The following is a 26492-nucleotide window of genomic DNA, read 5'->3' on the forward strand; positions in this document are numbered from 1 at the left end:
GGACAGCCTAACAACAGTAGCTGAGAGACGAGCACTGAAAAAGCTGAGGTCAATCATGGACAATCCATCGCATCCACTACACAGCATTATCTCCAGACAGAAGAGCAGTTTCAGCGACAGACTGCTGTCACTGTCTTGTACTACGGACAGACTGAAGAGATCTTTTCTTCCTCATGCCATGAGGCTCTTTAACTCCACCCGGCAGAGTAAAGGCCCACATTAAACCACACCACCTACATTGGATATTACCGAATCTTACTGCAAAATGTATTCTGTGTAGCACTATTTAGTTACTCTATATAACACGCTACAGTGGGCATTTGCACGTCACACTGGGTATTTGTATATTGCATTCTTTTGGCTTTATTATTGTACTGTTCTCAGCTCAGGGATGCTGCTGGAAATGTGAATTTCCCTCCGGGGATGAATAAAGTATCTATCTATCTATCTATCTATCTATCTATCTATCTATCTATCTATCTATCTATCTATCTATCTATCTATCTATCTATCTATCTATCTATCTATCTATCTATCTATCTATCTATCTATCTATCTATCTATCTATCTATCTATCTATCTATAACGCACTTCCTGTCAGGACTAGTACGGAGACAGGACCCACTTGCGTAACGATTCTCACAGTTTTTTCGGGAAGAAGGGAAAGGATTGCAATCACGCTCCGGTGATCGCTGGTCGCGGGGAGCAGGTCACTCTGAACGCGGAAGTGGGACTTCCGTGGCGAGCGATGGTGAAGACGGAAACGGAAAAAAACGGGTCTGTAGCCGGGATAGAAGAGCAAAAACATGATTGGGATCGGAAACAAGTCGAAAGCCAGGAGGGGAGAGTCGACGTGGTCGCGATCAAAACAGGTCGTAATTCAGGACGGGAGAGCAGACGTGGTCGAGATCAAAACAGATCGTAACGGGAGACAAAAAGGAGCAAAGAACAGGACAGGCGAAAAAGGGCTTGCCGTGTAAAAACAGATACGCAGACGGACCGACAAAAGGGGACTGACAGGACCGAGTTTGAATACTGACAGGGAGCCAATCTGTCAACAAGCTGCAGCTGGCGCCATACAGGCGGGGCCAATTGGGTGCCATGGCAACCGTGACACTTCCGAAACAATAATATTAATTTAATTAATTTATTTAATCTCTTATCTTACTGATATTTTATGTGGGAACTGATTTTAATGATTACTAATTATTCAGAATGATTCAACAAGATAGGAAACAAATAAACTTCAACATGCAATATTTTATTTCTTCTTTACCTTTCCAATTGTTTCAATTACAAATGCTCAAAAGGAAACAAACAAAAAAAAATGACAACTTTCACAACATTTTTCAGGAAATCAAGACGCTATCATCAGTTTCAATTTTTATGAAGTCTGCACCATGTTTGTACGAATGATAAATTATGTAGGTACAAACAAAAATTAAATACAAATAAAATATCCCATTTCTACTATTTACTAAATGTGCAGCCATTAGAACAAAACATATATTTAAAACTTAGTAACACATTTCTAACAGTTTTTCAATATTTCAACTCCATCTTTGCCATGGCACTGAAACTGTTGCCACCAACGACATTGTCAGTTGTTTGTCTGCCTCTTAAGAAACCTCCCCTTCTGTAAATGCTTCCTTTCTTTTTATCAAAAACTGTGTGGCTCTAAAAGAGGCTTTGGTTGTTTTTGGAGAGTTTTTTTACCGGCCTTGTAAAGAAGACTGCTGTTTGCCCAAAGTTGCATTTAACTTGTGGGCCTTTTCTGTTCATGGTGCATTGCCGCGTGGGTAATTACGGTAGAATCGAAGCTTTTGTGACAAAGCGTTGAAGTGGCGCTCCACGTTGTGCCGATTTGCCGCAGACATTCAAATTAGACACAGTTCTTTCACATTAATAAAAAAATAACGTTTCCTCCCATTCACTATGAAAAGTATACGGTTTCATCCTTTTCCCACCATGTTTAAGTATGTATAAATCGATTTGGACTCAATTTGCGACGTTCAAAATCGAGGCTGCGAGTGGCATGCGCACCCATCTCTGTCCTAGTGTTACATCAGAGTTCTCATATTATTGAACTCTGCTACGAAGATTTGTTTTTTTTAGGTTTTTCATATATTTTTTATACTTTTTGTTTTTGATTTACATGACTGTAAATGCAATTTAAAAAATCGCAATACAATTTAATCACATTTTAGACATTGATATTTCGTGATTCGGTCTATTTTTAGAACGGGCCTATGTGATAAAGTCACCTTTGGCGTCGGCATGCCCTCGGGTACGGGGTTGGCGACCCCTGTCATAGGGTATATCATTTAACATGTTATTTTTGCTCTAAACCGCAAGGGGGCGCTCTAGGCCTTTGTTGATTATTTCATCCTTGCTATGTCGTGCCGAAAAATGTCTCCCCACGTGAACTGCCTCCCGAGCAAATGTCACTCTAGCAAACAACACTAAAATGACTTGTATCTCATTTTTGGGGAGAATGTAATAGAGCATTTTCAACTTGTATACAATTCACTTTTGAGCTGTTTAAATCTGTACTTTGGGAAAATGATATCACCTTTTCTTACCAACTGGGACACTAACATTCAGAAAATGAGGCGTCATTTGGCAGAACTGAGAAGCGGAAAGGTGGAAGCAGCGGATCGATTACTGTGACTGTAAACTGTAAAGTCAAGTCAAGTCACCTTTATTTATATAGCCCTTAATCACAAAAATCTCTCAAAGGACTGCACAGGATTACAATTACAAAATTACACAATTACCTGATCTCAAACCAGCATGCGGGCAAGGAACAACTCAAAAACCGAGGATGAAAATGATATTGGGTTTAGTGAATGGTAGTGAAACTGAAAATTTGGTAAGCATGTAATTTATGCTGGAACAGTGCTTCTCAATTATTTTCTGTAACAGAACCAAATCTGAGTTTTGTTGTAGTTTATTTAAGTATTGATTACAAAGTAAAATACACAGCTCCAACAAAATAAAATAAAAAAGAGTTGGTGCAAAGCATTTTTACCGGAAATCTGTATCAAACAAGTGTCGACATTCTCTTCCTCTGTTTCTGACCAGAAAAGCTTTGCTAAACCTCCTGTTAAAGGTTCTCTTTCCTCACTTTCAGAGTCACTACATCCGCTTGGTCAAACTCCCCTGTCTTAGTTTTTGGGAGAAGACGTTTGTTTGTCTCATGACCTTGTCTCTTTTTGCCTGTCTCCACATCTGTGTTAAATATTTTTTCACGGGGTCACTTGAAGGTCGATTCCACTTTGTGTCTACACTAGGCACTATGTAGAGGCGAAATAGAAACAAAATACTCCACCAATGAGAACCACTTCTCCCTAGCGTAGTGGAGGTGCAATTGCACGTTTCCCTGGCAAACACTATTTGAGAACCGCTGTGCTAGAGGTATGTGAATAACTCCTAATATGTTACAACATTACTGAAATTAACAGGCATGTCAATCATGTAACGTTCGTATACCGTACAAACTTATTCAGCCTGTACTTTCATTTTAATTTAAGGTCTGTTTACTTGTAAACAGGAATTATGTGACGAAACAGACGGATTGCAACAAGGAACGTACAACGATGCAGTAATGCTTTTAGGTGGATTTTTTAAATCTGTCGGCATTGTCGTGTGTATGTTTGTGTTTTCGGATTTTATCAAACAGATTTCCCCCCAAAAATGTAACTTACACTCGGGTGCGACTTATATATGGTTTGTACTTCTTAATTATGCATGTTTTGACTGGTGCTACTTGTACTCTGCAGCAAATTATAGTCCGTAAGATACAGTACATGGCAGGTTTAACTTTTGTGCATGTATTTAATTTCATTTCACGTAATTTTTTAGAGTGGTAGAAAAAAAGCTTTATTTGTTAATAGTGGAAATCTAATAATTATTCTGCCCCACAATTTTAATTTTGGGTGTACTGATTATTGGCCAACCAATTGATCTGCCTTATTTCCAGATTTTGGATCTGTGATCTTTTCTGAAGTAAATTGATCTTTTCCACCAATGTAATCCACCTTCGTGTTGGTCTGAGATGTTCTGACACTGTCTTATTCTGCTGAAATGATTACTAGAAAATGTATTTTAAGTCGAATAAACTGTTATGTGCTAATAAGGGAACAGTTTGATTGCTTTGTAGATATTGCTCAATGTTTCATTAAAAATTAGATGGTGAAGGTGTACAAAGCATTGTATTTAAAAAAACATGGAATGGCATAAAAACTAGGTCAAACTTTTAAAAAAGGTTGGTAATTGAATAAAAGTTTTTAGCAGGTTTTCTATTGTATTTTGCTCATTTTGACCCCACAACTGAGTTGACGTTTTCAAGGGAAGGAATAGAAAGGGTACAGTCATGCGTGCAAACAGGCCAGTGATTTTGTGTGTGACGCATGACTTTTGTCTTAGAAGAGTTTTGCAAGGCAGCTGTTTGGGGCCAAGTTTGACCAAGCAAAGCCAGAGCCTTTCCGCAGGCTGTATCCTGTCATGAACCTTTTTTGTCTATTTATCATGCAGTCAACCATGCTATATCCAGTCTGTGACATTAGTACATCGGGCGGTTTGGCCAGTACCCATACTAAACCACATTGTTTTGCCCCGAGTCTGTCAGTATGCCACAATGAGGTTTCTAACTCAACTTTGTTCTCACGGTCTTGAAAACTTAACTCCTTAACTGTTGAGAAGCAATATGCGGTCTGTACGATGTCAACAGTCACTGAAATAAGTCATGCCACATATCATTGGAAAGTTTCAATTTGTGTGATTCGAGATATGATGAGTATTCCAAAATGTACTTATCACAGAAACATCATGATCAGTCTGAAACAAAATACCTAAAAGCCTGGTTTGCTCGCTAATAACGTCCCCTAGTAGTCAGCTAATGAGCTGATTCTCTGCAAACATGGACAAGTCAAAACCAAGACCGTCCAGTAAATCTACAAAAACGCACGACAGATAAAAAAAAACAATCCGCCTAAAAGCATTTCTGCATCGTTGTACGTTCCACAGAATTCCTGTTTAAAAATAAACAGACTCGTAAAATTATTTCCAATATGGCCGTTAGCCTCTGACCTTTTTATTGACACTTTAGGCCAATTGCAGGCTTTTTTTACGGTCCACAACCATCATTAGCCTTGGGGGCCTGTAATGATAAAACTGACATCACCTCTCTTAGCTTTGAATATCTTTAGCCAGTAGTAACCGATTCAATTGATAACTGACACACTGGTTAGCCAGTTAAACTATTAAAAGAACGATACGCAGATATCGGTTGTATATTTAAATTACATCCCAAAATAAACGTGCGTTACTCCACTTGTGATTCATATTTACGCACAATTATTATGTGCACAACAGTGATAAAGACGTGAGAAGAGAAGTCAAACATTTACATCTCTTTCAAAATGTCTAAAATAACTGGCCTAAGTAAAATACACAGTTGCAGAGGTTTTATAGCTGTAAACTGGTCGTTCCCAAATGGCCACTTTTGGAAATGCCTAGAACTACCCTGAGAAAACTGTGAAAAATGCAATGTTTAGTTTTTCAGATTGTGATCAAATTTGACAAGGTACCAGGTAAGGCTTCAAGCTATTTTTTCAACTGTTTTCCAGCTAATATGCCCATGCTACACTCACCTGCCGGCATTCGATTGAAAAAAAAATTCAGGCGAGAATAAAAACCTTCTATTTACTTGTGTTACAACTCAAATTACTCAATGTTAGTAGCACTTGCAGGTATTATTTCAATTTGGGACAAAGCTACATTGCATTCCAGTTCAAGAGACCAAAACCGTCCATATTTTTTAAAATGTTCAAGAACAACATTTAATTTACTTTGGGTACGTCTTGGATTATGATTTCAGGTGAATTTCACAGGAACGTTAAGGGGTTACAGCTCCTGCGGTTCAGCTGTTTTCTTTTGTGTTGTTGGTTTTGTAGTGATGGCCGCGAGCAGCTGGAAGGTCAAGGTGTTATCCAGGACAAGATCACCATCTGCGCCACCGAGGACTCTTACCAGATGACGCGCGAGAGGGTGTCTCAGGTGGAGAAGGATAGCTGGAGCCGCTCAGCTATTGAGATTAAACCCGGAGCAACACATCCAAGTGAGTATTTACTTCATTCAGGTGTGCTAAAATTTGAAAGTTGAAGGGTTGTGCGCTAGTTTTGGTTCATAGTCAATTGAATAGTAGTTTAGAACACCAGCCGACTTGAACGTCTTCCATTTACATCTACCTAAGTCAATGACTCAACCAGATCACAATAGCATGGATAGTTTTTGGAAACATTTCCATTATTTATTACAATATAATTCATCATATTTCTCTGTTTGGGCCTTCAAAGTAGTTTAATTGCATCCTTTTGGGGTTTAATACTCAACATAAAGATCTGAAATAAAGCAAAAAACACTAAACACCCCAAAAAACTGTGGCCTAATAAAAGTTTTGATATTTTAGCGAGTGCTCGCAAGAAAAATTCCATTGATGCTCTAAACCAGTTTCGAACAAAGAAACAATTACTGTGTCCCTGAACAGCACTTGAACATTTTTTAAGCATTGTCGCAGATGCAAAAGCTACAAATCATATGGCAATCTTGTCTTTTTGTGCCTTTTTAATTATAAATTATTTTTACAATAAATATCAATAATCCAACAAATAACTAAATAATGATATTACTTATACTTTAAATATGTACTTGATAACTCATGTTGCATTATACCATCTGAATCATTCAACCTATCAAACAAAAGTGTTATGCAATCTAGCGTCTTTTAGTTCTCCACGTTAATGCTTGCTGCAGTTATGCAATATTGTTTCTTGGCAGAATTGTAAGACCCCCATGTTGTGCTGAGCTGCAGACTCTTGCTCAAACTCTGATTGCTTTTCACCAAACTAAGCCCTTGTGAATTGTGTAACTAATGTTGTTTAAGGGGAAAGATGCTCATGGGAAATAAGGGGAAAGATACTCACGGGAAAGCTTTTATGATCTATAAGCTGTTTTAGCTTTCGAACATGATTTTAAACTCACACAATTGATTTTTTATTAGAAGTGTCATTTGATTCTGCATACATAACAGAGGTAAGATCTTGGGCCTGGACCGAATCCAGGCCGGATTTTGGGCCGGGTTCAGTCATAAAATATCAATCATTAAGTCGGGCCAGGCCAGGTTTCTCTCCTCCATTTTTTGGGTGGAGGATCTGCTTTTACTAATTTTACTCAAATAATTATTTGGATAAAGGTTTTTTACTTTTACTTGAGTGATTTTATCCTAAAGTGACTGTAATTTGACATGAGTAACACCAAAGTTTGTGCTTTGGGTCTGAGGTGTGCATTTCGGCGCCGGACTTTGCGGCTGTGAATATTTCGGCACTGAAGTGCTCACTTGATTTGAGGGACAAGGCTCAAAGTAAACCCTAAGCTGCACCTCGGCGCTGTATTTCAGCAACGCGCATACTTCAGCCGAATAAGGCACCTCGGTGCCAAAGTACGCACGGTGCTGAAATGCAGCTACAGGTTTACTTCAGGCCCGGTCCCTCAAATTAAGTGAATCGGTCAAGTTCGGGCTGGTCAGAGCTTTTATACCTGTGTGCCGGGTCAGGTCAGGCTGGATTTTCTTAGGCCCTATCTTACCTTTAATACATGATATACTATAATTATATCAGGTCCCCGCTGAGCATGGTGTAGAAGCACAATGCAAAAACTCACATTAGTAATGTGGTCTTTATTTCGGGCAGGGTTCGGTACACAGGGAGTCAGGTATCGAAGAAACACCAGAGGCAGCAGCCATGTGTCAAGAGACAGGCGAGGGGTCATGATCCATCAGGGAGCTAAGGTGGCAGTCCAAAAATTCAGCAGGCGGTACTGGTGATCCAGAAGGCCAGGCAAGGTGTCGATGCACTGTGTAGGCAAGGTCTGTGACAATTGAGGCAACAAACTAGCACCAAGACCAGAAGACAGATTCATAAATAGTAACTAGGGTAACCATACCTACCAACACCACAGCTTTACACCCTTTAAAAATGCCTACCACTTTTTCAAATGTAAATAACTGAAATAAAATCTTGGCTTGGCTAGTATGTTAGTCTACAGCTGCTTTCTTTTGTTATTTGTGTGTGAATAAACCGTTCTAACGATTGCATTAGAATAATTATGTTTCTGTTTTGGTAAAAGTTTGCTTCTTCCAGTTTTGAATAAGCAGCAAAAGCGACAGTCCATGAATTCAGCAGGCGGTTCTTGTGATCCTGAAGGCCAGGCGAGGGGTCGATACTGTATAGGCAAGGTCTGAGACTGTGACAATGAGGCTTGGAACGCGACAAAGGAGGCAACGAACTAACAACAAGGCCCAGAGGCAGAGTGCTTTAATGGTGACAAGGGGAACTCATGATTGGAGGGCAAAATCAAGACAAGATACACCAGTTGTGGGGTGGAAATAAAACACAGGAAGTGAATGACCAAATAAGCTAAGGGCAAGCGAGAAGAGGTAGAGAAAGAGGAAAACAAAGCTTAGTGCAGTATAGTAACAAATTATTGCATCATACTGCAGATGACTTTTCGCATAACATTGCAGCACATACAGTGCATCCGGAAAGTATTCACAGCGCTTCACTTTTTCCACATTTTGTTATGTTACAGCCTCGTTCGAAATTGTATTGATTTAATCTCTTATCTCAAAATTCTACACAAAATACTCCATTATGACAATGTGAAAACGTTTTTTTAAAACTTTTTTTGAATTTATTAAAAATAGAAAACTAAGAAATCACATTTACATAAGTATTCACAGCCTTTGCTTAATACTTTGTTGATCCACCTTTGGCAGCAAATACAGCCTCAAGTCTTTTTCTAATATGATCCCACTAGTTTAGCACACCTATCTGTAGGCAGTTTTGCCCATTCTTCTTTGCAATAAGTCTCAAGCTCAATTAGGTTGGATGGGAGACGTTTATGCACAGCCATTTTCAGATCTCTCCAGAGATGTTCGATCGGATTCAAGTCTGGACTCTGGCTGGGCCACTCCAGGACATTCACGGAGTGGTTCTGAAGCCAATCTTTTGAGATCTTGGCTGTGTGCTTTGGGTCGTTGTCCTGCTGAAAAATGAACCTTCGCCCCAGCCTGAGGTCAAGAGTGCTCTGGAGCAGGTTTTCATCCAGGATATCTCTATATATTGCTGCATTCATTTTTCCTTCTATCCTGACTAGTCTGCCAGTTCCTGCTGCTTAAAAACATCCCCACAGGATGATGCTGCCACCACCATGCTTCACTGTAGGGATGGTATTGGCCTGGTGATGAGTGGTGCCTGGTTTCCTTCAAACATGGCGCCTGGCATTCACACCAAAGAGTTCAATCTTTGTCTCGTCAGACCAGAGAATTTTGTTTCTCATGGTCTGAGAGTCATTCAGGTGCTTTTTGGCAAATTCCAGACGGGCTTCCATGTTCCTTTTACTAAGGAGTGGCTTTCGTCTGGCCACTCTACCATACAGGCCTGATTGGTGGATTGCTGCAGAGATGGTTGTCCTTCTGGAAGGCTCTCCTCTCTCCACAGAGGAACGCAGGAGCTCTGACAAAGTGACCATCGGGTTCTTGGTCATCTCCCTGGCTAAGGCCCTTCTTCCCCGATCGCTCAGTTTAGAAGGCCGGCCAGCTCTAGGAAGAGTCCTGGTGGTTCTAAATGTCTTCCATTTACGAATAATGGAGGCCACTGTGCTCATTGGGACCTTCAAAGCAGCAGAATTTTTTTCTGTATCCTTCCCCAGATTTGTGCCTCAAGACAATCCTGTCTCGCAGGTCTACAGACAGTTCTTTTGACTTCATGCTTGGTGTTTGTGCTCTGACATGCACACTCAACTGTGGGACCTTATATAGACAGGTGTGTGCCTTTCCAAATCATCTCCAATCAACTGAATTTACTGCAGGTGGACTCCAATTAAGCTGTAGAAAGATCTCAAGGATGATCAGTGGAAAAAAGATGCACCTGAGCTCAATTTTGAGCTTCATGGCAAAGGCTGTGAATACTTATGTAAATGTGATTTCTTAGTTTTCTATTTTTAATAAATTCAAAATTTCACATTGTCATAATGGAGTATTTTGTGTAGAATTTTGAGATAAGAGATTCAATTAATACAATTTGGAATGAGGCTGTAACATAACAAAATGTGGAAAAAGTGAAGCGCTCTGAATACTTTCCGGATGCACTGTATATTGTTGTTGAAATTACAGCCTGTACTGTGACCTTCAAGGTGGAGATTAATGTGTAATAGGTTTAGTAACAGGAAGTTGCTCTCAACTATGCCTTAAGATGCCCTACGAGCTTTATGCTGAAGTGATCATTTTCACCTGGAAGACAGATGAGCTGTGTGCACTTTGGCAACCACACGATATTTTGGGTGAGAAGTTTACTGTGAAGAAAACGGGTATCAAGTTTACTTAATTGATTTTCAAGTCGAGTAAAAATGAACTGTTATTAAACCATGATTGTATGTTTGAGGGTAAATTAATTTTCTTCTAATGCCAAATTCTGAACAATGAATTAATCTATTCCTGAGTTAAACTAGTTAAATTGGACTAACTCTAGAGTAAAGTTGGGCAATGTTCAAATAGTTGATTTCTCTGTAGGTATGTGTAATATTTAGTGCTTCCAATGGAATTAAAAAACTTTCTTCTGGTAAAAAAAACATTGATTTGGATACTAAGCCAAAATACATGAACTATCATACCGATATTATCTTTTATAAAAAATCATGGGTTGGGAAATTTGTATTTCTTTTACGAGATACCCCCACCTAAGTTGGAAACCATGTTTGTTCGGGATCATGCAGCCATGATGTTTCCGTGCATCCCTGGCCCGCACTCATACCATACAATACAGTCCATTGCAATTGCAGCTACAGAGTTGCTCATAAAGCTGATTAAATTAGAGTACATCCCGTGACTCAGCAGGATTTGAAATATTGTGCCCTCAGACAAAAGTACAAAGATCCATAAGAGGCGGGCTACAGGTTCGACAATGGACAGTGGATTCTGCAGGACCCCTGCACCTGGCCGGCTGAGCTCGGTCCACCAGAAGCCTTTTAGGGAACGCATCATTCATCTCCTTGCTCTCAAGTCTTATAAGAAGCCGGAGCTCCTGTTATGGCTGGATAAAGAGCGGATAAGTGCCAAGGATAAGGCAGAGCTCAGAGCCGTATTGCAAGAGGTACACTTCAAGTTATTTTTTTCACTTTACGATTATGTAATTACTGAGATGTCATATTCTACCAATTTTCGGAAATTCAGTTAATCAGAGTTAAAGGTACGGATCACTTTGTCAGTTGGCCCTAATGTATATGCCTTTTTATTTATTTTTAATAGCTCAATTTTATGTGAAGTAAAAGTGAAGATATAAAATTATTTATGTCTAATTGCCTAATGCCAAGTTGTACTTTTAAAGACTCATGTTATTCTGGAAAATTGGGCCAATGCTGTACTTATCTCCGAAAGTATGTTTGTTGTGGGTATTGGTCTATAGGACATTATGTCTGCAGCCAGCAAAGTATAATTTAAACCTCAGATACAAGGAGTCTTAGCTCATTAGGGCCCAATATCAAAACTGTGTGAAAGAAAAAATCCGAGTTATTTAATGAGTGCAACAAGAATATTCCTTTAGATTACTTTTCACACGACAAAATGACAATTGGTTTTGTTAAACGATACAAAACCAGAAATGTTTACCTTGTATTGTAGGTGGCAAAAGCAAACCCCAAAGATAGCAGCTTTGTCCTGAAAGACGACTTTTACAAGTTTGTGCGGAGAGACTGGCCAGGCTACAGTGAGGAGGACCGACAGCTCATTAGCAGGTTGTTATCAAGTTGGGTGTAATTGACAGATATCGCTGAATAATCGACAACAAAACAACAAAATGCTGTCTGGTGTGTTGACATTCTTATTCTATGAGCAAGGGTCAGGAACCTTTTTGACTCAAAGAGCCATGAAAGCAAAATATATAATTGTTTTTGATTCATTTATATTTTTTTAGTTTAAGACAAAATTTAACAAAACTGCTAAACCCGCTCTCCAGACAAAAGCTTGTTCTTCACCGCATTTTATTTCACTGTGTGACTTTTGATAGAATCTATGAAATAATAATAATGCTAGAACCTGTGTCCCACATAGATATGCCACTTAAAATTTGTCTCACTCCCGCAGTAACTTAAGAGTGTTAAGGCTCATTGTGGCCGTCGTTATTTTCAAAAATAATGGTTTTAAGGTGCGAGCAAAATTATTTTGTAAAATGTCACAATTCTGCAAACGAGGATATCAAAGTGTTTATGTTTGGTGCAGACAGCACTGAGTGAGATACAGAAGTGTGCTTGTGTTCTTTGCATAGCTCCGCCCATCCCCACTGCTCACCCTATAAAATTGCTCTTTCCTGGGGTGTAAAGTTATTTCAAGTTAGTTCTGTGGGTTTTTAATCACAAGGTCTCTCAACATTGTACATAGATTGTTTAATTAGCTTCCATATAAAAGAGTCCTTAGTAATGTAAACAGTACAGTAAGTACCATAAGGGATATGAGTGAATTGTGGATTTGAATGCACTCCTAAAGTCTTCCCAAACATTGAAGATGAAAATTCATAGAGAAAATTTTCATGACCTGAATTTTGTCTCCGAGCCATAGGTTTCTGACCCCTTGCATAAGGAATGCTGCATTGCGACATTATCAATAAAAAGCTAGTGTCATAAAATGTTTCTCTTACATAATAAAGAATCAGTATATTTTATTTTGAATTATTGTGCTCATAAGATTTTAGATGTTCCTGTGTTATCCAGTGTAATTCTTATATTTTGCTTTTAGGAAGTTGCAGCATTGTGTGAACAACCATTCAAACAATCCTCAAGTTAACGAATCAATTGTGAAACCATCTGAAAACACATTGATGCAAAACCACTGCCAGACAACAAACACAGTAATGGTGACTGTTAAATGATAATGTTTTTTGTTTTTGTTTTGATTTAATTTCATCACTCGTTTGTCTGAAATATGTATTTTTGTTGATCATCTAGAAACGCCCTGTTCCTACAGACAGTCAACAAGCTCAAGCAGTAAAAAGGCAAAAGCAAAGTGATCATCGAACACAACAGCAACCAGTCATGAATGGACTTTTAAACAATAAGACGGGACATGTCACTGTACTTTCTAATTTTCACACTACACCTGACTTCCAAAGGACTAACAACACAGTAGGGATCTACACCGGAGACCACCAGCATGATTCTCCCCTCGTGTCCAAAGTGTCAAGCACCACTGAAGAAGTATTAAAGTCCGACAACGGAACCAATGCAATTAGCCTTGAGCCACTTCAGGCTGAGTCGGAATGTACTCAGCAACCGAGGATGAAGAAATCCAAAAAGCACAAAGACAAGGAGCAGGAAAGATTGAAAGACCATCAGGACAGAACGTGGTCAGAAGTCAGCCCGGATCTCAAGCATGACCTTGACAAACTTAAGAGTAAGCTCCCTTTTAAAAAAAAAAAATCTTAAATTTAACTAGTTTGAAAGAGCCTTTCCAACTCACTGGCCTCTTCAGTATGTATTCATACACATTGTCCTAATTAGTTCCAAAATATGCAAAATCCTACTTTTACAGATGTGAAAAACATCTGTTTTTCATTTTACAAACTAAATTTTTTTTTTTTGCAGCTTCGATTTGTTATGATTGGTCAAATTCTGCACCTTCTGAGTTGTTTTTCAGGCTAACAGTACTACTGGTTCACTCTTTTGCGGGCAAAAAAATATTTAATCAAAAAAAAAAAAAAGATTGAAGAAAAACAACAACAAATGCTGCTTGCACCACGAGGAATGTCTCGAGCAGCCAAGATTCGAGGCGATTAGACATTAAAAAAAAAAATCAAAAGACAAAAGAATGCTTCCCGCACAGATGGAAAAACTCTCGGGAAATAACTTGGGCTCATTCTGCTTGCCCACTCAACTGGGTGAGAGGGAGGAGTGGGTGTTGATGACAGCCAAGATTCAAGTACCCCTTGACTTAAGATATCAGATGCTGATTGGCCAATTCATATCACAGTGTCTTTCATACGGTATTGTGACCGGACACCTGCTCTGCATGGTGCATCTTGCTAAGAGTTTGTGTCCCGCTCCATGGTCATTGCGAAGCCTGTTTTCTTCTCCTTTTTCTCTCTCTTCCTCCATCCCAAAAAGCATCACTTTTTTTCTCAGTGATGACAGCACTGCTGTCTGGAAAAAAAATATATATACATCGAGTAATTTAAAATAATCGTGGGTCGCTCTCTTTCTCTCTCTCTCTCCCTAGCTCTCTCTCTCTTTTATTCTCAGTCGGTAAGTTGGCAAGTACGCTCTAATGAAGGCCGCCCAGAAAAAAAAAGGTGCGACACAAATTTACAGATTTTTACTTCTGGCGGGTGGTTCTAGTGGATCTCTCTATATGACATTCAACAACTTTTTTATTGTCCTATGTTTCCAACACTAAATGGCCTTTTAACCAAGCTCTTATAATTAACACAGGTAGCCCCCGAGTGCACTCAAACAGTAATAAACTCGTAACCACGGGTGTGTTTGCACACCCAAGCTCTCTCTGTGTCTCACTCCCCGGAGTGTTCGACTTGTTATGCTCCAGTTTCAACAACAGCTTTTTTGCTCCCTACGGTGACACCTCACCTGGTGCCTCCCAAGTGAGCTTGTCTTTGTCTCATAATTGACATTTCAAGTTGAATGCATTGTAGGTTACTTAAATGAGTCATGTTGTCAATATTTTAATTATTGTTTCTTTTTAGATTGTGACATCTCTAATGCCTTGGACTTGGCGGTGAAGCCAGATTACTTGCGGTATGTAAAAATTTTTTTTTGTTTTGTTTGTGTTCTATATTTTGTTTTCTTAGGCCCTATCCTTAATGGTAGTTTATTTTGATATCTATTTTTTGCAACAACCGAGGAAGACTAAAAGGACTAGCTTACAATAAGACACAATGTGGTGCAATCCTGTACTGGCATGCAAATGGTTGTCTCTTCATAGTTCAACATTAGCTTTGACACTGTACATCAGTGTTTCCCTACTCACCATCGCACCCTAATTACAAGTAGTGGCTTAAATCACGAAGAAAATTCCACTACTCAATTCCATTAAATTAAAGAAGTGCTCTGGTGAGACCTATATGTGAAATTATTGACACATTATTATATCCTTGAGTTTTACATTTTTATTACCAGTTTTGTATACAATTTCACGTGTCGTTTTCGCACTAAACCGCATGAGGATGTTCCAGGCCTGTGTTAAACATTTTAACCTTGAGCTATTGTTGGAGGGACATTTGGAGACAGTTTGGGGAGTTTCCTACTGCTAAAGGTGACACGGAGGATGAATATTTTATTGGATTTTGTGATTTGGAGGGAAACTGATACTTTGGTAAGCATCTTCTTTCTTTATGCTAGTTATCTGAATAACTCCTAATACGTTACGTCGTTACTGACGTATTTAAGCGTGTCTGATATGAACGTACGTGTAACGTATATGTCACGAAGCGGAGCGGGAAACAGGAAAAAAGGACCCATTCGCGCAGACGTACTCACAATTTATGGGGGGAAGGATGGGGAGGGTGCGCACACTTGATGCGGGGATCGATGGTTGCGGAGTGCATTAGAAATCCAAACAAAAGAAAAGTTGTCAAAAACAAACAAACGGATCAGACCAAAAACAAAACAGGATCAAATACGGGCAGATTCACAGAACTAGGCATTTAACAGGTTTTAACAGAAGTCTCACGGAGTTTAACCAGGTTTAACAAACGTTCCAGCCACGCACAGTACAAAGGAGCGCGCTTAAGTACTCCAAGAGCAATCAGTCCAATGCGTCTCAGCCGGTGTCAAGGGGCGGGGCCAGCTGGGCGCCATGACAACCGTGCAGGACATGACAGTATACCGTGTGTTTTTAATTGCCTTTCAACATGACATGTATGTTTTGGTGATGGTTTTTAGCAAATAATTTTCCCCAAAATTTAAAACTTATACTTCAGGTGCGACTTATATATATATTTTCCTTCTTAACTATGCATTTTTGGCTGGAGAGCCATATACCGTAAATTCAGGACTATAGAGCGCACCTGATTATAAGCCGCACCCACCACTTTTTAAGTGGTTTTCCACTTTTGTTCTTACACAAGCCGCACCTGTGTATAAGCCGCGTTGAAACTTATGACACAATCACAAGTTTAACTTAGATCAGGGTGTGAGGTCCATTATTGTGATTATGTATAGATTAATTGTTCCATATTCTTTATCAAGTGTCCTTTATTTGTCAAATCATAATACTCTACAAAGCCAATAGACCAGGACACTTGTTCTCGGCCGAGTGAAGGTCCTAGCCTACTATCATTACAATCTAAGGGGGGGAGGGATTTTGTAAGGTTTATTGTTCTATATTCTTTATCAATTATCCATTATCCGTCAAATCATAATACGCTACAAAGCCAAGGAGCCGAGACACTTGTTCTCAGCCAAGAGGCTGAGTCAAGGTCCCAGCCACAGAGCGAAGCAGCGATCAGTGCGAATGCACCGTTCCCGGAGGTACTGCAATACCGGGCCGATGCGTGGACAGGACAGAGCACGCTCTTATTCCATCTCCCGATTGCAAAAATCGAGTCAATCGTGCGCAATCTTAGATCTACAGTCGGCATCACAAATGGAAAATGATACCTGTAATTAGCGTATGATGCAGACTTGTAAAGTCTGGATCCCGTTGAAAGTAATCCAAGGAAACAAAATGTTTATTTCCAAAGTTAAGGGTGGGAAGAATATTTATCCACTATTGTCCGGTGTGACAACAGACAGATCTACCGGTAACTCAGCTTTACCCAAATTCCCATCAGCCCGCGTTTGCTCCACCCCTTTTTTTTGATTGGCCCGTAGAACACATAACAGAATAAATCTCTAAAATAAATACATTACAAAAATATACAGTTGCAAATACATATTATACATGGTTACACATATTTACGAAGAAAGACGGTACACCGAGAGAGTTTTCAAAGCTTTAATAATAATAATATAACTTTCATCCCAAACCGTGCCTTTGAAAGGTACCAACACGCTAGTAGGATCACGCTCGCAATGCATCAAATGTGCCTGTCAAAAGTAAAGCATCCCGCATTTGTGAAATTCACGGTCGATCGTCCTCAACTTCCTCCTCATAACTATCGCCATCAAGGGCGTCTTCCTCATTATCGGAACGTACCTTTATTAACAGACAACGTATGCATAAACTTAGAGGTTGCAGTCTTTCTTTCAACAGGTCTTAATCTTACCTTTAATACTCCAGCACCGTTGGTGGCCGTTAGAAAAATTCTATATATTGGCCACTTCACTAAATAAGCCACAGGGCTGAACATTTGGGAAAAAAGTAGCGGCTTATAGTCCGGAATTTACGGTAGTTTTGAAAATATTGTACTCATATGTAAGCCAAACTCTTAAAACTGCTTTAAAATAGACCCATACCTATAGAAATACTTATACAAAAATTTGTACCTTACAAATTGTAATTATTCTTATAGTATACATAATAAAATGTTAAAGCTAAAATTTAACATTTTTAACCATTTACTGGATCTTCAAGCAGCACATAAATAATTTATAATTTTGGTGTAATCATTTCCTTTTTCAATGATCGTTGTTGTCACTGTATTCCTCCAAAACACATTTGGGACAGCGACTATTGACTGAACAGGATTAGGAGGCAATATCGCCATCTACTTTTAGGGGTTGTGATCGATCCTCAGTTTTGGTTTTTCAGCATATTTTGCCAAGGCAAAGACCCAGAGAAAAAAAGCTCTGTGACCACCTTTCCGGTCACGGGCTACCAATTGCGAAACAATGCTGTATATTATATTAGATTTCACCATATACCAGGGGTCGGAAACCTATGGCTTGGAGATAAAATCAAACTTGTTCAAATCTCATCAATAGCGTTCCAATTCTGAAAAGCGCTAAGTCAAGTCCAGTACGCGCAGAGCTGACATGAGCCCAACATAATGAATAGTTCGGTCCTATATATAAAGAGCATACTCCCCATTATAGCTTAGAGTTAAGGTGTCACACCAACAGACCCAGTTTTGGAATACAGTGGAACCTCGGTTCTCGACCATAATCCGTTCTAGAACCCTGTTCGAAAAACGATTTGTTCAATCACCAAAATCGTTTTTCCCAATAAACGTAATGTAAAATCGTTTTAATCCGTTCCAACACCCTGAATGTTTACCATGAACGTAAACATGAAGCTAACCCAGGCTAATTGTACGTTCGCGTTAGCGTAATCTTCCATACGAAAGATTACGCTAACATGAAAGTGTAAAAATAAAAAAATCAGGTCGTTTACACGTCATTTAGCACCCGGGTCTCCACAAAAAGTGGTGAGCGGTTAAAGGATAAAGAAAAGAATTATGAATAGGATTTCTTACCTTTGCGGTGGTCTGCGGAAGCCATGCTCTATTCCCTCGAAAGAAGGGAAACTCGCACACCTTCTTCATATTTTGCAATTATTTCTTTCTGAAATGCAATAGTTGTACGCACTACTCTTCTTTTTTCACCTGTAGCAACTTTGCTGCTTGCACCGACCTTCTTCGGAGGCATAATAAGGGGCTAAAACACTCCGTTCACCGATATTAAAAGCGAAAGCGAAAAGAAGCAAGTGCGCGTGTGATAACAGTTGGTCAGGAGCGGTGGGGGCAATCTACACGATCTACACCCGTACGCCGCTCAGCATCGCACCCTAGCGTACCGGCGTTCGAACTCCGATTTTTTGAACGAAAAGCGAAGCAAGAATTTCTCAAAATTTTTGGTCGAGAAACGATTTGTTCGAACTGAGAGGCGTTCAAAAACCGAGGTTCCACTGTACATTATTTTGAAGCTCATTAAACAATAAAGGTTTAATGTTGAGACACTTTACGATGAAAAACTAACTTAAATAATCGTTACAATGATTAAAAAGTCTGCTTTTTGTTTTTATTTTTAATGTAAACGTTTACCTAAAGGGGAGCACCGCAGCGCAGTGGTTAGCGCATGTGCGGAACAGTTCTGAGGTCATGATATCAAACCTTCCTGGATGGAGTTTGCATGTTCTCCCCGTGCCTGCATGGGTTTCCTCCGGGCACTCCGGTTTCCTCCCACATTCCAAAAACATGCATGTCAGGTTAATGGCCCAGTCCAAATTGTCCCTAGGTGTGAATGCGGGAGATTTTTTTTTTTTTTTAATTTAGTATTTTTCCTCTTGCCGTAAACGACACATCTGACTTATTTTAAATTAAATAATAATAGTAATCAGCAAATACAGCTACAGTAGGTGCTTTGTGAGTGGGGCCCAGCTTTGGCAACATCCAGTGGACGTATAAACTACAGGTCATTGTGGCTCATTTTTCTCTTGTGCTTCTCTCAGCATTGTTTCGCGGGCCACATAAAATGATGTGGCAAGCCATGAGTTGGAAGCATGCGCCATAAAGAGGAGTTTCATACACTCAACAAGGGCTAGTGACTGATAAATGCAAACGGGAGGCGGTTTTAGGTTCAGAGCTTTTGGGGTGCTCACTGTCCCTTCAAAGTGATATAACGATCTTTCACTGTAATAGCCTCCACAGACTCTACCGCTATGCCGCTAGCTGAGCAAAAGAAAAAGAGTAGGGTGGGGGGGAGAGCAGTCGGTTCAAGGAATCAAATGCGCTGAACCATTTCATGTTTTTGTTTTACCCTTTTTTATAATTTAGCATTTGTCATCAAATTTAAGCCTAATCTTGTAATTTATTAAGGAAACGAGAATAGTTTACCATTTAAAGTAATGTGCGTAAACTATTTTGTTTTTCTATGTACCACTTGTTTTATAATAAGATGTCTTAAAATCCACTGATAAAATTTCCAAAAGTGAAGTGATAAAAATAGTGATTTTGTATTATATGCCATACAAAAGAATATTATAATACAGTACACCTTTTACGCACAGGGGTGATGCGTGACATATATTCATCCGCAAAACGTAGTCCTGGCCCAGTTAAGTGTTGTACCTGTGATATTATTCTCATCGCGACCCACGCCCTACCTATTGCGCCAAACATATTTTAATTTGTGAAATATTTCAATAGATATGAATACATCTTAAGTTAACTCTGAGGTGAAAACATGTTGAAAGGTAACTAATTTGAAAGTAATTTCAGGCTGATTTGAATAACAGGTCAAATCTGACCTGCTAACACAATTTTTTTTGAAGTTTTCTAAAAAAATACAAGGATTGGTTCAAAGATTCCAAGTACAATATAACAACTTTATAGTCAATAAATTGTCTATTTAATGCAAACAGCATTAAAATGCCTGCCCAAATCCTCCCCCCCTGCTAAAACAGACTCTGTTAGAGATACAGACTTGTAACTTCTAGAGTAACCTTCTGTGGCATTAATAAGTCAGCACAGTGAATTTGGGGTCATTTGGAGATTTTATTCAGGAGTTAGCAGGGGGGGGGGGTTTGGGCAGGCATGCCTAGAGTAACCTTCTGTGGCATTAATAAGTCAACACAGTGAATTTGGGGTCATTTGGAGATTTTATTCAGGAGTTAGCAGGGGGGGGGGGGGATTTTGGGCAGGCATGCCTGCCCAAAATCCTCCCCCCTTGCTAAAACAGACTCTGTTAGAGATACAGACTTGTAACTTCTAGAGTAACCTTCTGTGGCGTTAATAAGTCAGCACAGTGAATTTGGGGTCACATGGAGTTTTTTTTTCAGGAGTTAGCAGGGGGGGGGAGGATTTTGGGCAGGCATGCCTGCCCAAAATCCTCCCCCCCTGCTAAAACAGACTCTGTTGGAGATACAGACTTGTAACTTGTAGAGTAAACTTCTGTGGCATCAATATGTCAGCACAGTGAATTTGAAAACTTTCAGACGTTTCTCATACTACTACTATTATTATTATTAATAGTAGTAATAAAAACGAACTAGATTGGTCGAACACCTATTCAGTAACACATCGCAAAGTGGAGGTATTCCTCTGTAGTTGGATCCCAAAACCAAAGAGCATAATAAGGTTTAAAGCGTGTCTTATTTTGCAAACAGTATAAACAGGGAAGTCCGATTTTAAATGAAAAAAAAAAAAAACAACAATTTGTTTACACCGCGGGATCCAATGCAACCAGGGTTTCATTCACAATAAAAAAGACATTACATACAGATATTATAGTAAATCAAATAAATATTATTTGTGTACAATTAGTTGTGATTGTGGAAATCATAGCGTACATTGACGTTGGTGAATTTTTTATCCGCGTTAACAAACGCATTTTGTAGAATACGATCGCACTTTATTGTTTAAATAAACACGTTATATAGACTAGAATCTTCCAATTGTTATAATTAGCTCACTTTTTTTTTTTTTAAAGCGTATTATATAGAATACGATCGCTTTTGTCGGAAGCGTACATTGACATTGGTGACTTTTGCATCCGCGTTAACAAACGCAATTTGTAGAATACGATCGCGCTTTATTGTTTAAATAAACGAGTTATATAGACTAGGATCTCCCAATTGTTATAATTAGCTTGCTTTATATAGAATACGATCGCTTTTGTTGGAAGCGCAGCAGAATGCGCGTTCACGCGAGGGGGGGGAGGAATCTGCACAGGAGTCGGATTTGGGCACACCTCGGCAAAAACGGACTGGTTACGCCCATGAATGCAATAAAGCTGATCTTCAGTTGGTAAAAAAAAATTAATATATTAAATTGGTGTAATCAATTTACTCTTTGTAGCACTGTGGTTTTGCTTTCGTTTTCCATTATCTCTCTCTCACAGTTTGATTCCCTAGAATAGGGAAACATAGTTTTAATATGTGTTGTTCTAATACTGCCATCTTACGCCAAAAAGTGGAGCTGCAGCATTCAGATTTTAAAAGCTTACATATCACTTTGCTTTAAATGGAATGAGTGAAAACAGGGGTCGGAAACCTTTTTGACCCAAAGAGCCATGAAAGCAGAAATATTTGGATTTAGCCATACCAGATAAAATCTAATTCTTCATCACATTTTATTTCACTGTTTGACACTTGATGATTTCAGAAAATCTATGAAATATTAATCATGTCAGAGCCAGTGTCCCTAATGAATATAATTCCAACATAATAGCAAAATATTTTTTTTTATCATTTTTGGGGAGAAAGAGCCATACCATATATTTTTAGACAGATTTCAGCAAAACCGCCAAACCCGCTCTCCAGGCAAAATCTAATTTTTCAGCGCATTCTATTTCACTGTGTGATGTTAGATGATTTGATAAAAATTATGAAATAAGAATAATCCCCGAGCCTGTGTCCCATATGAACATATATACCACTTTTAACATGTTTCCCTCCCGCAGTTATTTGAGTGTTGAGGGTCATTTTGACTGTAATTCTTTGTCCTAAATAATGGTTTTAAAACAAGGTGCAAGGAAAGTTATTTTGTAAAAATGTCACAAAATACTGCAAACGAGGATACCAACGTATTTACCTCCAGTGCAGGCGAGGCTGGGTGAGGAGGATAAGGAGTGTATAGCTCCGCCCCTTCCTACCATTCACCCTATCAAATTGCTCTAGGTGCCCCATAATTCCCGTTTATAAATAAACAGATGAGCAAAATCATTTCTATAGGCTGTTATTCCCTGAACTTTTGATTGATATCTTTTTTGGCCAATTGCAGGCTGTGTTTCACGGTCTACAGTCCACATTAGTCTATACAGACTGGTATTGTCAAAAAAGATCCTCCTTTACCTCTGTATATTTTTAGCCAATCGTGACCGATTCAAATGATGATTGACACATTGGTTAGCCAATGAAATTCAGAATAAATTGATATGAAGATGTCCATATTTTATTCAAAAAAGACCCTGAAATAAGTGTGTGTAACGCCACTAGTGCTACATTTTTACACCCCATTACTATGCGCAAATATGCACATTCATGGGTTGGCTTCTGGAAAGGGAAGTCAAACAATTACAACTGTTTCAAAATGTCCAAAGAATTGGCCGAGGTAAAATACACAGTTGCACAGTTTGAAAACACCTAGACCTACCTTTAAAAAAGTGTAAAATAAAATGTTTAGTTTTTCAGATAGTGATCAAATTTGAAAAGGTACCAGGTAAGGTTTCAAGCTATCTCACCTGTTTTCCAGCTAAGCTGCCAATGCTACACTAATCGATAGACATTTGATTGCAAAAAAATAATTATAAAATAAGGCGAGAATAAAAAAAAAAACTATTTCTGCGTGTTCTTACTCAAATTACTATATCAGCACTTGCAGTAATTATTTACAGTATAGGACGAGACTTCAGAGTTACCTTTCAAAAGAAACAAAGACCGTCCAAGAACATCATTGGATTTACTTTGGGTGCATCCTGAATTGGGATTTTAAGCAAATTTTACAGGAACGTTAAGAAGTTAAATAATGTTGTGTTGCTTTTTATCATAATGTGTCTCAACAAGGACCATAGATCGTTTGTTAAGCTTCCATATAAAGGATTATTTAGCAATTTACAGCCAAAACAGGGTCTGTTGGTGTGACACCTTGACTGTAAACTGTAGTGGGCACAGTGCACTTTATATACTGGACCAAAACCTCAAATAGTCAGTATTGTCTAGGTTTTGGATTTGCGACTATTAACTCTGTGTGTCACAATACGTTAAGCAAATGCATAAATTATATTTTATCTCTGAGCTATATGTTATTATGAAAAGAGCCACATATGGCCCTTGACCCATAGGTTCCTGACCCCTGAGTTGGAACAAGATTATGGTAGGCTCTTGTATTGATATCCAATTTTATGATTTTTGGCTCACAGTAAATTTAATCTTTTATTTGCAGCACGTATGTCAAAATAACAAAAGAGGAACAGCGACAGAAGTACCACGAGGATTTTAGCGCCGAGTACGATGAGTACAAAGACCTGCACACCCGCATTGCTACCATCACGCACATGTTTGTTCAGCTCTCATCTAAGATCAAGAGCATGTCACCTGGGACAAAGGAACACAAGGTGCATTCTTTTGAAAAAAGCCACATAATATTGCCCTTAGAGTGGTGGTTCAAGAATTTGACGCGAATGTTATAATATTTACTTTTTTGTGTGTTTTAATAGGTAATGGAAGATCAAATTTTAGAAAAATACAAAAAGTATCGAAAGGTAAGAAATATTTTTTTTTTATTATAATGAAAACTGTTATATAAAAATATAAATTTCTTAGAGCTTTTTTTCCCAACACCAAAAACATTTTTCATACCATTTTTCCTTCTGCGATAAAAAAAAAAAAAACGTTTTTATGTTTTAAGTTTACTACTAGCTTGAAACTTTAGACTACTACTTAGTCAAACTTTTTGTTTTCCCTAATGCAAGTACTTTTACCCATTCTAATTCTCATTTGTATTTTTTCTCTCGGTGTATGCTAAGGCTGCAACAGCTAATTGATTAAAATTAATAATTAAAAACGACTAATTAGATAATCGATTCACGTGATTTATGAGCCACTAACTACATTAAATCAATGCAAATAAGTGGACATAATTCCGTTGTGACGCTGAGAGTTGTAGTACCACTTTGGTCTGGCAGAAGGCGCCAAGACCGTTTTTATAAAAAGGTGATCTAACATTCTTTTTAAATCATTTTTTTATTGAATATTGCTTCATTACAAACAAAATTTATTTTGGCTGCTTGGAGTAGTTCAAAGCAGCAGTACCCAAATTGGCTACCAGAGGGCATTAGAGACCCTTCCTCAAAAGCAGATCACACAAAAGCAGACCACACGGAAGAGGATGTGAACTGTGTAAATTTTCACGAGCCATTTGTGTGTATGGTTTTATATATATATATATATATATATATATATATATATACCGTAAATTCCGGACTATAGCCGCTACTTTTTTCCCAAATGTTCAACCCTGCGGCTTATTCAGAGATGCAGCCAATATATGTCATTTTTTCAACAGCCGCCAGCGGCGCTCGAGTATGAGAGGTAAGATTTAGACCGGTGGAATATATGCGCAGAGGAAGATCACATCTTCTGAACGTAAACATACCCTCATCATGCAAATTGCACAAAATGAGGCTCATGATGCAGCTTCCATGTTTAAAGCAAACGGCTATATTGCTGGGGTGTATTGAAGTAAGGGAACATGGAATGACGTCATCATGATAAAGTTTCTTTCCGAAATTGAAGAGACAACCTAGATGCCATTACCAAGGAGGGGGGTTTTGGGGTTTTTAAGGGTTATTGATCTATCTTCGTTATTCATTATCCATTATCCGTTATCGGTCAGTTCATAATACGCTACAAAGCCTAGGAGCCGGGACACTTACTCTCAGCCAAAAGTTCAAGCTAAGGTCCTAGCCCTAAAGCCTTGCTGCGATCATTGCGAATGCACCGTTCCCGGAGGTACTGCAATACCAGGCCGATGCGTGGAGTGGACAGAGCAAGCTCATATTCCATCTCCGAAATGCAAAAATCAAAGATAGTGACTTCATAGAAAGTACACAAAAGGCCAAGCTAAGGACTTAGCATCAAGGCCAAAGGCCATGGCCTTGATCGAATGATCGCAAACGCCATGATGCGTATCCAGTCAGGTAAACAGGTCACTGTACAGTAACAATACCAAGGAGGGGGGGGTTTGGGGTTTTTAAGGGTTATTGATCTATCTTCGTTATTCATTATCCATTATCCGTTATTGGTCAGTTCTTAATACGCTACAAAGCCTAGGAGCCGGGACACTTACTCTCAGCCAAAAGGCCAAGCTAAGGTCCTAGCCCTATAGCCTTGCTGCGATCATTGCAGGGAGGGGGGGGGGGTTTAAGGGTTATTGATCTATCTTCGTTATTCATTATCCATTATCCGTTATCGGTCAGTTCATTATATGCTACAAAGCCTAGGAGCCGGGACACTTACTCTCAGCCAAAAGGCTAAGCTAAGGTCCTAGCCCTAAAGCCTTGTTGCAATCATTGCGAATGCACCGTTCCCGGGGGTACTGCAATACCGGGCCGATGCGTGGAGTGGACAGGACAAGCTCTTATTAAGTTCCTCATATCATTTGGAACTTCAGTACTTTCTATGAAGTCACTATCTTTGATTTTTGCATTTCGGAGATGGAATATGAGGTTGCTCTGTCCACTCCACGCATCGGCCCGGTATTGCAGTACCTCCGGGAACGGTGCATTCGCAATGATCGCAGCAAGGCTTTAGGGCTAGGACCTTAGCTTGGCCTTTTGGCTGAGAGTAAGTGTCCCGGCTCCTAGGCTTTGTAGCGTATTATGAACTGACCGATAACGGATAATGGATAATGAATAACGAAAATAGATCAATAACCCTTAAAAACCCCTCATTGCAAGGAGGGGGGTTTTTATGGGTTATTGATCTATCTTCGTTATTCATTATCCATTATCCGTTATCGGTCAGTTCATAATACGCTACAAAGCCTAGGAGC

At 39.1% G+C, this 26492-nt stretch overlaps 1 protein-coding gene, 1 long non-coding RNA gene and 3 pseudogenes across 6 annotated transcripts in view; 2 read left to right on the forward strand and 3 right to left on the reverse strand.

Annotated features, from left to right (window-relative positions):
* Positions 1-26492, reverse strand: part of LOC148368018 (uncharacterized) — a 532004-nt gene that overhangs the window by 217933 nt on the left and 287579 nt on the right. The gene's annotated exons all lie outside the window — the stretch shown is intronic.
* Positions 1-26492, forward strand: part of LOC148368022 (RNA polymerase II elongation factor ELL) — a 64199-nt gene that overhangs the window by 31563 nt on the left and 6144 nt on the right. For 3 of the 4 annotated variants that reach the window (XM_088334713.1, XM_088334717.1, XM_088334716.1), the window contains 8 exons: positions 5958-6121; positions 10978-11210; positions 11738-11850; positions 12848-12965; positions 13057-13501; positions 14805-14856; positions 23883-24054; positions 24157-24201. In XM_088334713.1, the coding sequence (XP_088190839.1) occupies positions 5958-6121; positions 10978-11210; positions 11738-11850; positions 12848-12965; positions 13057-13501; positions 14805-14856; positions 23883-24054; positions 24157-24201 (1342 nt within the window). The remainder of the gene's footprint in view (positions 1-5957; positions 6122-10977; positions 11211-11737; positions 11851-12847; positions 12966-13056; positions 13502-14804; positions 14857-23882; positions 24055-24156; positions 24202-26492) is intronic. The other variant, XM_088334715.1, reaches the window with a different exon arrangement.
* LOC148368023 (U2 spliceosomal RNA) lies at positions 16569-16717 on the reverse strand (annotated as a pseudogene).
* On the reverse strand, positions 25429-25601 carry LOC148368024 (U2 spliceosomal RNA; annotated as a pseudogene).
* LOC148368025 (U2 spliceosomal RNA) lies at positions 26074-26230 on the forward strand (annotated as a pseudogene).

The sequence above is a fragment of the Urocampus carinirostris genome, chromosome 4, assembly GCF_059441175.1.
Source record: "Urocampus carinirostris isolate Australia breed hairy pipefish chromosome 4, RoL_Ucar_1.0, whole genome shotgun sequence".
NCBI classification, from domain to species: Eukaryota; Metazoa; Chordata; class Actinopteri; order Syngnathiformes; family Syngnathidae; genus Urocampus; species Urocampus carinirostris.